Source organism: Helobdella robusta, assembly GCF_000326865.2.
Source record: "Helobdella robusta unplaced genomic scaffold HELROscaffold_11, whole genome shotgun sequence".
Lineage (NCBI taxonomy): Eukaryota > Metazoa > Annelida > Clitellata > Rhynchobdellida > Glossiphoniidae > Helobdella > Helobdella robusta.
The window spans coordinates 3,705,903-3,722,307 of record NW_008703617.1 but is presented as its reverse complement, the minus strand read 5'-3'; the positions used below and the strand labels follow the sequence as shown (position 1 = coordinate 3,722,307).

Genomic DNA, 16,405 nt, shown 5'->3' with positions numbered 1-16,405 from the left:
AGCTAAACTGCCGATGAAGGTCATAACGATGATGATGAGGACGATAATGATGGAGTTGATGATGGAGTTGATGATGGAGTTGATGATGGTGATGATAAGATAATGATAATAACGATGGTGGCGACGATGGTACTTGGGCTGTTGTTGAATATTTGCACTGATGAAAATAATCACAAGCACGTCATCATCGTCGTAGTTTGAACACGCACTGGCCGTAGACGCACTGAAGACGATACACCGCGGGATCAACAAATTCTTCGACAAGCATCCAAATCTGAAGAATGCCAGCGAGGCAATCAACTGCGGTTCGAACCCTGTCGTTGTTAGTTAGTTGATTGGTTGGTTGATTAACTGATCGATTGATTGATTGATCTTGAGTGATCATTTGTTTGATTGATTTTAGTTGGGCAAACATTTAATTGATTGATATTGATTTATTATTTGATTGCTGGCTGTTTGATTAATAGTTGAGTGAGTGAGAAAGTAATCGATGAACCTATCTAGTTGGAATCTAACCTTAGTTAATTGATTGATTGGTTGGCTATGTGATCGATTGACTGGTTGACTGAGAACATTAATTAATGGAATTTAGGATGATTGGTCGATTGATATATAATTGACCTACTGATTGCCACCAACAGATTAACTTTTTGATTAGTTTGAAAGTTAAATTATATTCTATTTAATTAACTTAATTAATTAAATTAATTACTAATTTTTGAAGCCATTTAGCTATGGGAAGGAAATTATGGCGGCGATGCGATCAGTAAGGAAACTTTCAAAAAAAAATTTCAATAAATAATAATTTATTAATTTGAAAATAAACATAATAAAATAATAACATAAATAATAATAACTCATAATAATAATTGATAAATTAATTATTAATTATATTAATTATAAATAAATAAGGTTGAGTTCGGTGGCATAACGGGTCCCGTGAAGTATGACGAGAACGGATTAAGAGTCAACTACACACTCGATTTGCTGGAGAACAGCTTAAGCAGGTGCCTCGCGAAGGTAGTTATAGAAATTATTACAATAATAATTATAATGATAATTATTATTATTAGTAGTAGTAGTAGTTTTAGTAGTAGTAGTAGTAGTAGTAGTAGTAGTAGTAGTAGTAGTAGTAGTAGTAGTAGTAGTAGTAGTAGTAGTAGTAGTAGTAGTAGTAGTAGTAGTAGTAGTAGTAGTAGGTAGTAGTAGTAAAAACAAACATCTACTCATTTTCACTAACGATTCTTATTTTAAAAGCAATAATAATAATACTAATAATAATAATACTACTACTAATAATAATAATAATAATAAAGATAGGGCACTGGAGTACGGAGTCAGGTCTGAGCATCCAACCGCCCGAAAAATTGAAAATGTTCAAAGGCAACAACACGTTTGCTAACAAGACTAGGATTGTAACATCCATATTGGTCAGTTGTCACGATGATGATGATTGTGATGATGATTGTGATGATGTTGATGATGATTGTGGTGATGATGTGCTGATGATAATAATGATGGTGAAATGTTCGAAAAAACTTATTTGATAACGAAAATTTGATTCTAGTTAATAATAATGAAGATGTTGCCGTGGTTTTTGGTGATTACGATGATTATATAATAGTAACGACCATCAATCAATCAAACAACCATCCAACCAGCAAACCAACCAATCAATCAATCGACCGATCAATCAATCAATCGACCGATCAACCGATCGATCGATCAATTAAATTTATATAGCCCAACTTTTAAAGATTCACTTGGGCCCAACCAAAAATTCGCAAAACAAACAATTATGTAGAAGTGCAAAAAACGAAATAAAATAATAATAATGAATAATGGTAATAATGAATGAAAAATAAAATTCATTCCAGACGGCGCCGTATTTAAAAGAACGCCCCCAGCCAACGAACGGGACGAAATGGGAGGGGAACGACAGATACGAAGGGTATTGCGCGGATCTGGCGAAAAAAATTGCGGACTTTGTCGGGTTCACCTACACCATTAAACCCGTTAACGATACGAAGTATGGACAAAAAGGTGAAAATGCGACTTGGAATGGTATGGTCGGAGAGCTTATAAGACATGTGAGTAGATGAATGGCCGGATTGATTGGTAAGTTGACTGGTTGGTCAAATGTGTGATTGACTGATTGGTCGATTGACTAACTAATTGATTAGCCGGTTGTTTGGTTTAATTAAGTGAGTTAATGGCTGGTTAAAATGTCGAACTTTTATATTAAATAAAGTTTTAAAAAGCATGAACAAGTATATGAAATGATGACGCCAACAGCAGAAATCCTACAATCGATGAATATCATTAAATAATATTTTAATACATTTTTAATATCGCAGTAGTAATTTAACTTTGAATACTAAGATAAAAGATTAAAATGAAAAAACAAATCTAGGAAGCTGACCTGGCCATTGCTCCGCTAACGATAACAGCAGATAGAGAACAAGTCATCGATTTCAGCAAGCCATTCATGAGTCTCGGAATCTCAATCATGATTAAAGTATTTCTCTAAATTATTAATTATAATAAAAACCAGATAATTATAATAATATAATAATTTATTACAAAATCACTTCCTCCACCCCCAGCGGCCTCTGAAGGATCCGCCAGGCGTCTTTTCGTTCATGAGCCCACTTTCGAACGAGATATGGATGTGCGTGATATTCGCTTACATCGGAGTCAGTGTTGTGCTCTTCCTGGTCAGTCGGTTCAGTCCGTTCGAGTGGCACATTGAAGATCATACCGACGGACCTTCGGTGACGAATAATTTCACCATCTTCAACAGTCTGTGGTTCTCTCTGGGGGCATTCATGCAGCAGGGTTGTGATATTGAACCCAGGTCGAGCCAAATTATTAATATTTTTTAATTGTTACCAGTTTTTGAACCACTTCAATTTATCACAAAGCGTGCGATTTTGAAGGTATATATGCGAAAATGTTATGCAAACATTTTGATAAACATGGATTTCATTGCTTTTGAACTCAGGACAATGAGATAATAATAACATAATAATAATATAATAAAAATATAATAATAATAACGCCAATTGAACTTCAAATATTTTTCGTTTTAACCAGGTCGGTGTCAGGCCGCATAGTTGGTTCGGTGTGGTGGTTCTTCACTCTGATCATCATCTCTTCCTACACTGCTAACCTGGCTGCATTTCTGACGGTGGAAAGAATGCAGAGTCCCATTGAATCTGCTGAAGATTTAGCAAAACAGACGGAAATTAAATATGGAATGGTTCATTCAGGATCCACCATGGAGTTCTTTAAGGTTCTTACATTCTGTGGTTTTGATCAAACGTGCGTGTGTGAAAGCATGCATGTGTTACTTGTTTGTAAATCCAAAAAATATTATTTTTAAATTTAATTTTATAATTTCAATGGCCAGCGCTCGACTATCCCAGTGTACGAGCGAATGTGGGCCTTCATGACCACTACAGAACCGTCGGTATTTGTCGAGACGAACGAGAAAGGTGTTGAGCGTGTGAGAAATGAGAAGTACGCTTTTCTCATCGAGTCAACTACAAACGATTACATCAACCAGATAGAACCCTGTGATACCATGAAAGTTGGAAGCAACCTCGACTCAAAAGGATACGGCGTCGGTACGCCACTCGGTTCGGATTTAAGGTGAGTCTGTCGGATATTTTTTTATTATCGGTCAAAATTAATCAATATATTAAGTGATTTTTTTATGCATTATGATTTGTAAATAAGTATATGTAGTGTATATATATAAGCATCTGCTAAAAGGAGGACACATCATTCTATACAAATATAGGCCGTCAATTTTTTATCTTTCCTCAAATTACTAACATTTTAGAGATCGGATTACACTGGCCGTTTTAGAGTTGAGCGAAAATGAAGAACTGGCAAAGTTGGAAAAGATGTGGTGGTATGACAACAGCAAATGTCCTAACAATGGCGCCATGATTAAAAAGGTTAGTGTGCAGTTTTCATGCACTTACGGTAAGTATTAAATATTACCAAGTATTACTAAATTAAGTATTTAGTAATGATAAGTTAGGTACCTAGTGTGAATAGTACTTTACAACGGTTATAAACGTTAAACTAAACAAATATCTCTGTTAATATAATGAATGAATATTATATAACAAAGGCTTTCCTAACAAGTAATAGCATAAGAAAAAATAACTGCTAACATGAGTAAAATATATTTTTATCTTTGTAACGCTCTAAACTTTTGTATGATTTAGTTTTAACACAAAACTCACCAAAAATACTAACAAATACCTACACTTTGCACGCACTGTACATACATATCTATCTACCCAGCAATACATAATACGATAAGACTTGCCTATTCCTCTGTTACCAATTATGGTTAACGAGAATATTCCCTGACAAACACAGCAAGAAGTGACAAGTTCGTTGGAGCTACCGAACGTGGCAGGCATTTTCTACATTTTGATGGGCGGACTGACGTTGGCATTAGTTATGGCTACTTGTGAATTCCTCTACAAGTCGAAAGTCGAGGCTAGAAGACGAAAGGTGGGATTAGTCAGTCGGTTTAATGATAGTTTTTTCAATAAGTTACCAATCAATCAAACAAACCTATAAAAAACGAACAACTAACAACAGACGACTTTTACGAACGCTGTTAAATCCAAAGCACGCCTCTCCATAACTGGAATGCCGGAAAGACAGGCTACTTCGGTGAGCCTTCCATTAATCAGTCGTCAATCAATTTCACCATTTATTTTAATTATTTAGTCATCCCATATAAATTAAATAACAAAAATTCAAACGCATGGATATGTTAATAAATTTATAAACGTTAGTTACTTTATTATGAAAACCAATTAAACACCCATCATGTCATCAGTACACGTACGCCCCGACGGCTCAGCTGATCAGTTTGGACGGTTGGGGAGAAACGAACACTCAAACCCAAGTTTAATGAGAAAAGAGATTTCACCGGACTGTTGTGGTTGGTGGTGGCAAGTAAAATACGGTACGAAGTAAAAAACGCCGTAATGAAATAAGACGTGAAAAATATACTTACGCCGTGATAAACTAAAGTTATTATTGACGACATACGCGATATTCAGGACGTTTGCTTTTTATGGTACGTTTTCTCGATACGTGTTAAACATACGTAAAACAATTTATTGGAGTGTTTGTGATTATTTTCATTACTATTGCTACTATTAATTTTATTTGTATTGTTATTCGTAAAGACTGAACAAATTCGTGACTTGAAAACTGAATGAATGTGGCCATAGTTTTTGAAACGAATCTACTTCACTGCTACAGTTTGATGCGTTTTTCTGGAGGCGAGATTGGATCCGTTTTATTGTCGTCTCGATGATAATGATTATCTTGACGGCGTTGATCCTGATGACGATCTTGACGAGAACAGTCGTCATCGCTATCACGGGAAAATAAAACATGCAGAGGTAGGTGGAAACTAACGCACATCATCTCCTTATTGGGGGCCACATTTCTAACTCTCCGCACCCCTGACTTAAAAAAGGTCAAAAGGTCAAGGTCGAGCGACTGCTTGACCCGTGTAATGACGTCACTTTCCGGGTCGACTGCTTTACTGAAGCTGTAGCAATGTATAATTATGTTACTGTTTATGCGGCTAGCCATATAATAATTATTATTATCGATATTATTATCATAATTATTATTATTACTATTATTGTTGTTATTATTATTTTTACCCTTACAAACGGCGGCCGTAGGTGACGCAAAATTAGTTACTGAATCAGAAGTAGTGGTCGCAGTTGTCATACTAGCAATGGGAGTGTGAGGATTATTATTATTATTATTATCATCATTATTATTATTAGCAGCTGCAGCAAAAGTAGCGGTAGAAGTAGCAGTAGTTGTTGTGCCAAAAAAATTAACTTCTTTGTTGATGGGATCTGGTTTTAAGACTTGCAAAGGCGAAAGACCAATTATAAGACCTTTAAATGCATCCAGGAATTCAGTTGCCAACGCTGGTAAATTCATCACGACGTGTACGTAGCCACGATTACTGCCGCTGCTGTCGCTGGCGTTAGCTGATGAGCTGTCGTTTTCTTTAATCTGTAATAGAACCATTTTTTATTACATATATTATTTTCTTAGAACTTATTTCAAATTAAAGTGAAAAAATTATAAAAAATTTTTTTTCTTCAATAAAAATTAACAAAATAAAATGAATAAATAATGAATAAATTAATTAAAATTTAAACATCTAACTAATATTTTCTCTTTTAAGATAACATCTTTCAATATGGTGCCAATAAACTCTCTTCCATCCAAATTATAAACATTGAACTTTTCTGGACATATCTTTGAAAAAAAATTTGATAAACTACTTATATATATATATATATATATATAATATATATTTTCTTTTTTTTTCATTTTCAAAGTTTTATTCATAATCAACAACATATCAAATAAGTGAATAAAAGTTATGAAGTTGAATATGCAGAGACCGAATAAGACTGTTTGTCTTGTGATGGCCACCGCAGGTAGATACATGGATAGTTAATGAAATAAAATAAGGAAAATAACAGAAGCAGAAAGATAATTGAAGATAAATAAGTAAATGTTCGTGTCATACATATATAGTCATATAACTATGTAAATGTTCGCTCAGTACATATATAAACACATAAATGTTTAACCATTCATAAAGACCATTCATCCGCATCATTTGTTCTAACGTATTCTTAATATAATATTAGGTGGTGGAGTCGAGATCCAGTGTCAATAAAAAAGCACGGAATTTTGACTTGAAATGTTGTAGGTTTATGATGGCTCTTAGATGGGGAGGTACAAGTTCTGTCCAAATTTTAAGACCTGTTGTTTTTATGCTTGTCTGGATTAATTTGAGGCGAGTTTCGTAGATATAGAAGAGAGGGGTGTGTCTAGTGGTTGTAGATTGAACGGAGTTACTTAATGTGTAGAAGTTGATAAAGTGAGGTGGGAGAAGATTGTTGATAAATTTAAAAACGAATAAAGCAGAGTAGTAAAGACAGATGAAGTTAAGTGGTAAAATTTTTTTTGCTAGGAAGAAGAGTTTAGTATGAGAATCGGGTTTGAGGTTAAAAATTAAACGTATTGATCTTTTTTGGGAAAGTATTAGGTTATTCAGGTGGCTTTTTGGACTATTTCCCCATAGTGTGATGCAGTAAGTTAGATAAGGGTAGATGAATGTGTAATAAAGCGTGCGAAGAGCAGAAAGAGAGAGTTTATATTTGATTTTGTAGAAGATGCCTGTGAGTTTGTTGATTTTGTCTGAGGTATTATATATATATATATATATATATATATATATATATATATATATATATATATATATATATATATAATACACACGACGCGCGCACACACACATAAAAAAGTAATGCAATATCTATTTGTAATATTTATTAATTTTCATAAAACACCTTATTTATATTCATGTTTCTCTTCAACCAATGAAATGAGTCCGGGTTAAGATCATTAGCATAAACAAGACAGCCCCTCTTAGCTGCTGGTATAACAAAAGGTCCAACTCCAGCAAAGACATCAAAAACTAAGTCACCAGGCTTCAAATATTCAACTATTCTTTGGTGTTCTGTGGCTATTTTAGTTTTAATAATATTTTATCAATTTTATTCCTGTTATTTCATCACCACATCATCATATCACTATACTTCATTGCAATTTGCAATTAACATGCTATAACATGATCACATCACATCCCTGGCCTCCACCTAATCTAGGATTCCAATAAACTTTAGAGAAATCAAATTCATAAGTGACTCCATGTTCTTTCATCATAGTCTTGTAATCCTCATCTCCAGCTAACAACTCCATTTTAAAATTTCTAAACGTGTTGTCGATAGTCTGAAGTTTGTTTACAACAGTTCTAACTGCACTGACTTTGTCTAGTATGACCTGACCTAATTTTGTGAGGTGGAGTTATATGGTTTTACTAAAACTATCATAAACTTATATAATTTTTAACAATTATTTACAAAAATATGAATGACAAAAATGAAATTTTAACCAATAACTGATTTGTAGTCCAATAAATCATCCTTCAGATTCAAATGAGCAATGTGGCCAATGATGCTAAATCCACCAATGCCGTCCACTCCTTTTAATGGAAGAATCCACTTTAGAATTTCATCATAATTCCAGTTTGTGTAGTCAAGGGATATTGAATAATAATTACATGAGGTGAGATCAACATTCAATTCGTTCAATTGTGACAGATGTTTTGAAGTGAACTCATCTGGAGATGAATATATATTTGGGTCTATTAAAATTACTCTACTGCTTTCTAGTGATTCAGGATCTTTGCCAGTTTCCTTGCCTAATTTGACTACTGGATTGACATTTGTAATTTTGAAAATTGAGTTTTTAAACGACTTTTTGAATGGTGCAACGTTTTTAACTGAGACTGTTATGCCAATTGCTTTTACTGAACAATTGAAAAGACTTTTGTCTAAATTTTTTATACCACGGGCACCATCTCCAACAACATGTTTTTCCATCGGTATGTCATCAACTAGATCAGTTGATGACAGACTACGTAGAGCGGCCATTTTTTTTAAATTTAATACGTTGTTGAGTCTAATTTTTATATCATAAAATAAACTTAGAAATTTTTTGAATGCAGGGATACAACGACCGATGTCCACTTTGTACTGTCTGTGTACTTCAGTTTTAATTATGTTCAAATATCTAGATTTAGAGGCGTTATTGTTTATAAAATTAGTGTTCTTCAAGTTTTTAAATCTTAAAAAATATTTCATAATCAGACCGATACCTATTCTTTTACGAAGCAAACAACAAGCTTGAACGTTTAAAATTTAACTTAAACTTTGAAATAATAAAAGTAAACTAAGCATTAAAGAAATTTGGTTTCCATTTTTTTCTCTGTAGATAGGCGAGTTCATATCCTCGATTATATCCATGGTTCAGACGCTTATATGGTTGCTTTTTGAATATTATTAAAACTTTTAACAAAACTCGCTCGTAATTTGAAGAAAATATCCGAACGAATTTTCAGTTTCTAGCAGAAGTCAAGATGTCCGTCATTTTAAACGATTGTTTGTCGAACTCTAAAGTGTTTGAAATACTTTCCGATTCTTATAAAATAAGAAGTTTGTATTTGAGTGTTTTTGTCATTGTATTTCAATTTTTGGTTGGATCGTTTATAAATACAAATAGTTAATAAATATTAAAAAATGTTTCAGTTTCTTCAACTACGATCAGGAATTCAATAATTTTCCCAGCATCTGGAATTATTTTCCTATTAAACTTTCCAAGTGATTCAACTGATGATCGCTCCAATTTGGATTCCGCTGAGTAATATGAGTTTTTTGTTTTTCTATATCTATTTTAAAAAGTTATTCCTTTTTCATTCATTTCTTCTGTTAGTTGTTTGATGATTCATTTTTTTAAATTCTGAAAAATTCAATTTTGGTTCCTTTTTCAGTAATAAAAATAAAACTGTCAAAATAACTACTCAGAGAGATTTCTAAGATGTTGGAATTGCACAAGAATTGTCATTTATTATGCATAGCTGAACCCATAGAGGCTACTCTAAACTTTGATAATTTCTTTTCATTGCAAAATAAGTTTGTTTCTTGAACATTGCCAACATTCATTTGTTTGGTTAATTATATTAGCTATATTAGATGCATAGAATACAAGTATTTCATTATAAAATTTGATATTTCAAAGGTATTTGATGAGTAAATTAACAGTCATGCCTGTAAGAAATGAAACAGAAGCTTGTCAGTGTATGGACACATTAGCCAAAGTAAGTGAAACTCTAAAAGTTTAATCTAACTGAAATTGGAATGTGTAATATATTATGCACCAAGGCTCATCACAAAAAAGGAGCTTCCATCTTGTGGGATAAACTTTCAACAAATTTGGAAACAGGATTAACAGATCCTAATAAAATTATCAGTCCATTTAGGCATTCTGGATTTTCAGAGCATGGTACATTTTGTTATATTTAACATTGATATGAACTGAAAATAAATTACATTTGAAAATGGAAAAATATGCTTTTCTGTAGAATGTTTCTTGCTCTTGGACACGTTGGGTAGTGTGGAAAACATCTCAACTGCATCATTTTATGACATCTTAAAAGCTGTCCAGTGCAGAAAATTGGCTAATAAAACATTTAATTTTTTCAACAACAATATTTGAAGATAATTTTACCGAGTTAAACGATTGTTATGTTACACAGGATTTGTTGGAACACGTAATTGAATTTTCGGTTTTTGTTACAATTTGTTGGTTTCTTATATACGTGAATTTTATTATATTACCTTTTTGCCTGTTATGACATTTAATAGGAAAAATCGGATAATTAAAAAAAATTAAATAAAACAATACATAGTCGTGTACATAATGCACATTTTGCGTAGAATACCCGAAAATATATTGTATTATAAGTAAACGCATATCAAAGCATTGTTTGAGCCATGTACTGAAATGTGTACATTTATTTATGACCACATTTAGAATACTATTAAAATCATTTATATATTATTTTGTGTGTGTATGTTTAATAAGCTGAGCTAAAACTCATGGAGAAAAGAGAAAACATTTGAATTTTTAGCCATAAAAATATACTGAAAGTCGAAGTTGTAATGCAGTGCTATAAAATGAGCTAAATTTTTAGCTTAAGAATCTTTGATTTAGCGCTCTTATCTTTTAATTTTCTTTGTTTCATTTTGTTGGTTACACGTGCCGTTTTGCGATCTTAAGCGGATTTTATTCCTTTTATTTTCTGCTATTTCATCAAAAAAACTTGTTAATCGTTAAATTTCCACATTAAAAAACATTTCCTCACTAATTTTACCTCACCCTACGTTGAAATCAAAAATGGCGGAGAAGTCAGTATAACTTTCTCTTGTTTGTTTTGTTTAAAAGTCAGATTTTCATTTTGTTTTACTTTTTGTTTTTACTTTTACTTTTTGTTTAATTTTACAAACTCTAACTGTTTTTGGGATCGATTTGTGAATTTAAGATATTTGTTTTTTTACAAAGCGGTGATGTACAGCCTGATGTCAAAAAAGAAAAAGAAGGTTGTTTATCTTTTCATTATCTGTTTTATTAAATTTTTAATTTTATTCATAATCAATTGCAGTTAAGCTCATATTTTTCTAATTTAATCTGAAGGAGATTTAAAGCCAGACGTGGTCTCGAAGATAACAGGACAGCTGATGTCTGATCCGAATGTGTTGGCAGCCTTTGGTAGGAAATTAGACAGCATGGCTGGCCAGAGATCTGGATACATAGAAACGTAATTACTTTTTGATTTGTAATCAGATAATAATATTAATCTACTAAATATTTAGTGTTTTAGTCTTTAATTATTTTTTAAAACAGCTTACCTAAGTCAATGAAGAGACGATTAAGAGCTCTGAAAAAGCTGCAGTTGGAAGTTTTCAATGTGGAGGCTAAATTTTATGAAGAAGTTCACTTGCTAGAGCATAAATATGCTGATTTGTACAAACCACTTCTTCAAAAGGTAACAAAATAAATATTTTTCCTGATGTTTTTGAACTATATTGTTTCATTTGATTTAAACCTTATCTAACTATTTAACATAATAACATGACACTAATATTTTTTTAAACAACAGAGACGTGACATCATATCGGCTGTCAAAGAACCGACAGATTCAGACTGCGACTACCAGAGTGACAACGATGAAGAGGAGGAAGATGAGGCTTGTAAAGATGGAGAAGGTGACAAGCAACAATCAAAAGACTGTAAAAATGTTGATCTTGTTGCCCAGGCAAGCTCTGCTGATGTTAGTTTCCTATCTCTTTATTTGATTTGACATAGTGGGTGATCTTTAATTGATGTTGTTAATTGCTTATGCTTTATTAACATTATTAATAATTTTTATTATTATAATGTTTCTTTTGATGGACGCAGCATGACTGCTTCTTGTAGCAGTAGTTCAATATAAAATGTTGTTACATGTTATTATAAGCATTATAATTAATTTTATTCATACATTTTATTTATTTATTTAATCTGTCACTATCATGTTTTTTTTAATTGGTTTGTGATTGTCTGTGGTTTTCTTGGCAAAAGTTGGGGACGCAGTAGGTTGCCATTACTTGCTGCCAACTTTTCTACTTCTATATGAGATGGGTTATTTGATTATTATGATATAAATAATAATAATATAATTATTATTAATCTTTGATTAATTACAATTTTATCCAGAAACCAGACACAAATGTAGATGGTGGGGAGAGTAAGAAGACAGTACCATTGCAATCTCCCTCCGGACAATGGGGTTCGTTCTTATTATTATTATTATTTGTTAAACGGTTGAGTAACATAAAAAATGATATTATTTTTATTACAGTTTTGTAATGTAATAATTTTTTATTATTAAATAAATTTTTGTTGTTTTTTCAAGACGAGAATACTAAGGGTATTCCCGAATTCTGGCTAACGATTTTCAAAAACGTTGAAATTCTATCGAACCTCGTACAGGTGTGTTTTGTAATAAAATGGCAATAATGTGGATTATTGTATAAATTATAATATGCAGTAATGATGTTTAATATTTCTCTTTGCAAGTTGTTCACCTGTCTACATTTACCATGTTTCTGCAACTGTCTTGATTTCCTTCTCATGAGATTTATTTATTCAGTTGTACATTTTTATATATAGTAATTAATGGTATTATTATGAGAAAATAATAATTATAGATTATTATAAATATTTTGCTGGTGGTGCCAATAGGAGCAGGATGAAGAGCCGTTGAAGAAGTTGCAGGACATAAGGGTCATCTTCTCAGATCAAGTGGAGGAAATGGTCAGTGAGTTATATTAACAATGATGATGATGGTGGTGATGAAAGTGTTTGGCCACAATACTACACTATAGTACTGTAAAGTACTATGGTGAAATAATACAATGTAACACATACATATAATCAGTGATTAGATGGAACTAAACTCACTTTTTTCATTGGTATTTATTTTAATTGGTGATCTAGTACTTTGAGCTGCACTTTGATTTCGACGAGAATGACTACTTTGAAGATAAGACATTGGTCAAGAGGTATTACACCAGAAGTTCTCCAGACCCTTCTGCACCTATGACCTACGATGGGCCTGAAATTGTCAAGTGCACTGGGTTAGATATTTATTTCATTTCTAGGCGGTTTTTTACAATTTGTTTCAGTTAGCTGGTTAGGTTGGTTTTTTATTATGAAAAGTAATTCTTTGTTTTGTTATATTTAATTTTTATGTTTTATTCCATTGAATTGGATTATTTGGTTTATTGTTATAGATCAGTTCGTTTTATTTGGGCTTTGCTTTGTGTTTATTATCATTAAATGTTACTTCTGCATACTATGCTCAGTTTAAATATTATGGTTGATATCAATTTTTCACATAATGGACAGTTTGTTGGTATTACAGATGTAAAATAAACTGGAAGAAAGACAAAAACCTAACAGAGAAGTCAATCAAACAGAAGGTCAAGGGTAAGGGAGGAGCCAAGAAGGTCGTCAACAAAACTGTGAAACAGAAGTCATTCTTCAACTTCTTCAGTCCCCCGGATCCACCAGGTTTGTCTACTCATGTAAATGTTTGTCATTTTTTTTAATTGGTGTTTCTATTGTTGTGAATGCTATTCAATCCCCTATGTATTTAATTATTTCTTTTTTGTTGTTTGTTTTTTATATGTTACTCTGTTAGTTTAAGTAATATTTTCTTTCATTTACAGCCCCTGTTACAACTGATAATTCAGCAGACGAAGAGGAGCATGTTGGCTTATTTTTGCAATTTTTTATACAATCATCATTCATACATTCTCAGACTCACTCATTCATTCATTCCAATGTCCTGTCACTACATACGTCTTTTTTGAAATGGTTAATGATAACCATCTGTGTGTCAGTCCTCTTTCTCTTCATTCATTCGTTCAATTGGTTTCATTCACAGTCATACTGCAATATGTGTATCTATTTATTTATTTCATTTTGTTTAGTCAGTCCACTAAATTATATAATTCACACAATCCTTCTAACGCACAAACCCTGTGTATAATTAGTTTTATTTTTTCTGTGAAGCATTCTTTCATCCAAGTCACTCCTTTTGCTTGCAAACATTGTGATGTATAAAATTTGTATTCATTCATTCGTTCTTCATTCATCCAATTGATTTTTTTCAATTTATTTCTGCTTCTCAATTAATTGCATGACCATCCATCTTCATTCTTTTGACCAATTCATTCCATCCTTCTACTAATTTCAGGATGAAAAGGAGGCCATATTGTTAGCCGACTTTGAGGTAGGCCAACTTCTTCAGAGCAGCTTAGTACCAAAAGCTGTCCTGTATTTCACAGGAGAGGCACTCGATGATGATATATACGATGAAGATGAGGATGGCCCTAGTGATGTAAGTTCAGTTGATTGTGTTGAAGATGGTCTGGTTGCTTAGTGCTAAAGTGCCCATCTTCTGTGCTGCACTGATGGGTTTCAATGGATGAATGAAACCAATTGTTTATTTTGCATGTGTGTAATGAGTGGTTTATTGTATGCTAACATGTGAATGATATATGACATGAGATTTATGTTGGCTTAAGGTTCTATGTTAGTGACTCATTAGTTTTTTAATTACTATTTTTCATTACCAGTATGAAGGTGACGGTGAAGATGATGAAAAAGATCCAGATTATGAGCCTGATCAGCAAGTTTGTTATAATTTTTTATTATTTTAATTATGTTATAATCTCTTATTGTTTATTAATTACTGCCTTTCGAGTATCATAAAACTGTATGATGCTGAATTATAACGATGAATTAACTTGGTGACAATGTAAATTTTTCTCTTTTTTCAAATTATAAGTAATTAATTTTCTTACTAGTCAATATAATTGTTTCTTCGTCCAGGGTGGGAAACAAGAGTGTAAGCAACAATAGTTCCATCCATCCATCCTTTTTGTCTGTCTTAGCATTCAATTAAGTTATTTCTAAAATACAAGTTCTCATAACCATTATGAAATTGTGTGCATGTGTGTTATGCTTCAGCAGATACTACAAAACTCTCTAAACTTGAATTGAAATTCGTCATTCACTCTGTTATTAATGTTTATTTAATTTGTTGCAATTTTTGAAGGCTTGGTTGGTTGATTGAAATAGAAGTAACGCATCTACTTAAATCATCAATAGTTATATTGCGTGCATTCAATATTATGTATGTTTGTTATATTTTTATAATTAGCTGCTTTTAAAATGCTGATAAAAAAAATTAGAAACATTTATATGTGTATTCATTGGACCATGCAAATATATATATATTTTAAAACGTGTGTTTCGATGTTTTGCTCATATATACTTATATAAATATTGGATTACGACTGTCGGGTGAATCATGGGCATTAGATTTTTCCTGTTTTAATCGTCAATGTATCGGCACTCATCTGACGAACCCTCCTCTTTTTTCCGGGTTCCTGATTGGCACAACATGAGGCTGGATTGTTCCACATGCGACGGAGTTCGAAGAAAAGTTCAAAGATAACTAAGACTTATTGGGCACATCTGAAGAATAAAGAGTAAAAAAAATTGAAAACTTTATAGTGTTCGGAATGAAGAGCGTAAATAGAAAAAGACGGCCACTCAGATTGAGCAGACGGCATCGATGATAGAAGGATGGCGAGGAACAAATATCTAGCAGTTGTTCCATCCACGCCACAGAGGACATATATTTCAAGTGAAATTGTCACGGATATCGAGATAACGAGAGGTGAACCCACAATTTATGGTACGTAATTTTACTGAGCTTAAATGACTAAAGTATGATGAGGCCTCTCTTCATGTTATACTCATGGATATATATATATATCCATGATGGATATGGTTATGGTTATACTTAACGAAAATCGGAATTTTTGTATATAATTCATTTTAGAAAGCCCGCAAGTACAATGAATATTGTGTTTCTAGCCACAGAACTCTGAATAAAATTGGATACGTTTTGGAGAAAAAAAATGTCTTGTGTTCGTGGATATATATATATATATTATATCCATGCTTGTGTTTTACGACGATCAGGCCGTGCATATTTATTATAACATATAGGTATAATTTATGTTTCTATGTAAATAAAAACTAAAAGTTAACTTTGCGGTTGTTTATTATCGACTTAACATGAATTTGTAAATTCTGTCGTGAATGGTTTCGCTAGCTTATTTTTTATGAATAATTATTTCATTATTTGAGATTAAATAATTAATAAAATGGCCACCGATTATGGAGTTGGCGATCCGATAATAATTTCTCAATTTCTTGAAGATTGGATTCAGAGAACTCAAATTCAGGATATCAGTGATGTGCCGTTTGCCAATGATGATTACGACAATTTGGCCAA

At 32.4% G+C, this 16,405-nt stretch overlaps 3 protein-coding genes across 3 annotated transcripts in view; all 3 read left to right on the top strand.

Moving 5' to 3' along the window:
- Positions 1 to 7,912, top strand: part of HELRODRAFT_190246 (hypothetical protein) — a gene marked incomplete at its 5' end in the record, with an annotated part of 10,366 nt that extends 2,454 nt beyond the window's left edge. Inside the window, 15 exons of the mRNA XM_009012981.1 lie at positions 725 to 766; positions 913 to 1,020; positions 1,317 to 1,430; positions 1,878 to 2,090; positions 2,414 to 2,518; positions 2,607 to 2,857; positions 3,097 to 3,295; positions 3,413 to 3,654; positions 3,848 to 3,965; positions 4,399 to 4,536; positions 4,627 to 4,701; positions 4,871 to 6,081; positions 6,238 to 6,330; positions 7,437 to 7,612; positions 7,746 to 7,912. Coding sequence (XP_009011229.1) covers positions 725 to 766; positions 913 to 1,020; positions 1,317 to 1,430; positions 1,878 to 2,090; positions 2,414 to 2,518; positions 2,607 to 2,857; positions 3,097 to 3,295; positions 3,413 to 3,654; positions 3,848 to 3,965; positions 4,399 to 4,536; positions 4,627 to 4,701; positions 4,871 to 4,945 — 1,680 coding nt within the window. The 3' untranslated portion in view covers positions 4,946 to 6,081; positions 6,238 to 6,330; positions 7,437 to 7,612; positions 7,746 to 7,912. The remainder of the gene's footprint in view (positions 1 to 724; positions 767 to 912; positions 1,021 to 1,316; positions 1,431 to 1,877; positions 2,091 to 2,413; positions 2,519 to 2,606; positions 2,858 to 3,096; positions 3,296 to 3,412; positions 3,655 to 3,847; positions 3,966 to 4,398; positions 4,537 to 4,626; positions 4,702 to 4,870; positions 6,082 to 6,237; positions 6,331 to 7,436; positions 7,613 to 7,745) is intronic.
- Positions 7,913 to 9,525: 1,613 nt separating this feature from the next.
- Positions 9,526 to 10,203, top strand: HELRODRAFT_167470 (hypothetical protein; the record flags this gene model as incomplete). Its single annotated transcript, XM_009012980.1, has 4 exons — positions 9,526 to 9,620; positions 9,727 to 9,805; positions 9,870 to 9,990; positions 10,070 to 10,203. 4 exons carry the CDS (start codon positions 9,526 to 9,528, stop codon positions 10,201 to 10,203), a joined length of 429 nt encoding a protein of 142 aa, XP_009011228.1.
- A 1,004-nt stretch (positions 10,204 to 11,207) lies between these two features.
- HELRODRAFT_150433 (hypothetical protein) lies at positions 11,208 to 14,425 on the top strand (the record flags this gene model as incomplete). Its single annotated transcript, XM_009012979.1, has 8 exons — positions 11,208 to 11,305; positions 11,392 to 11,533; positions 11,648 to 11,777; positions 12,443 to 12,519; positions 12,772 to 12,843; positions 13,027 to 13,166; positions 13,454 to 13,622; positions 14,291 to 14,425. Coding segments are annotated over 8 exons (963 nt in total), but the record flags the coding sequence as incomplete, so codon positions are not given.
- Positions 14,426 to 16,405: the final 1,980 nt, after the last annotated feature.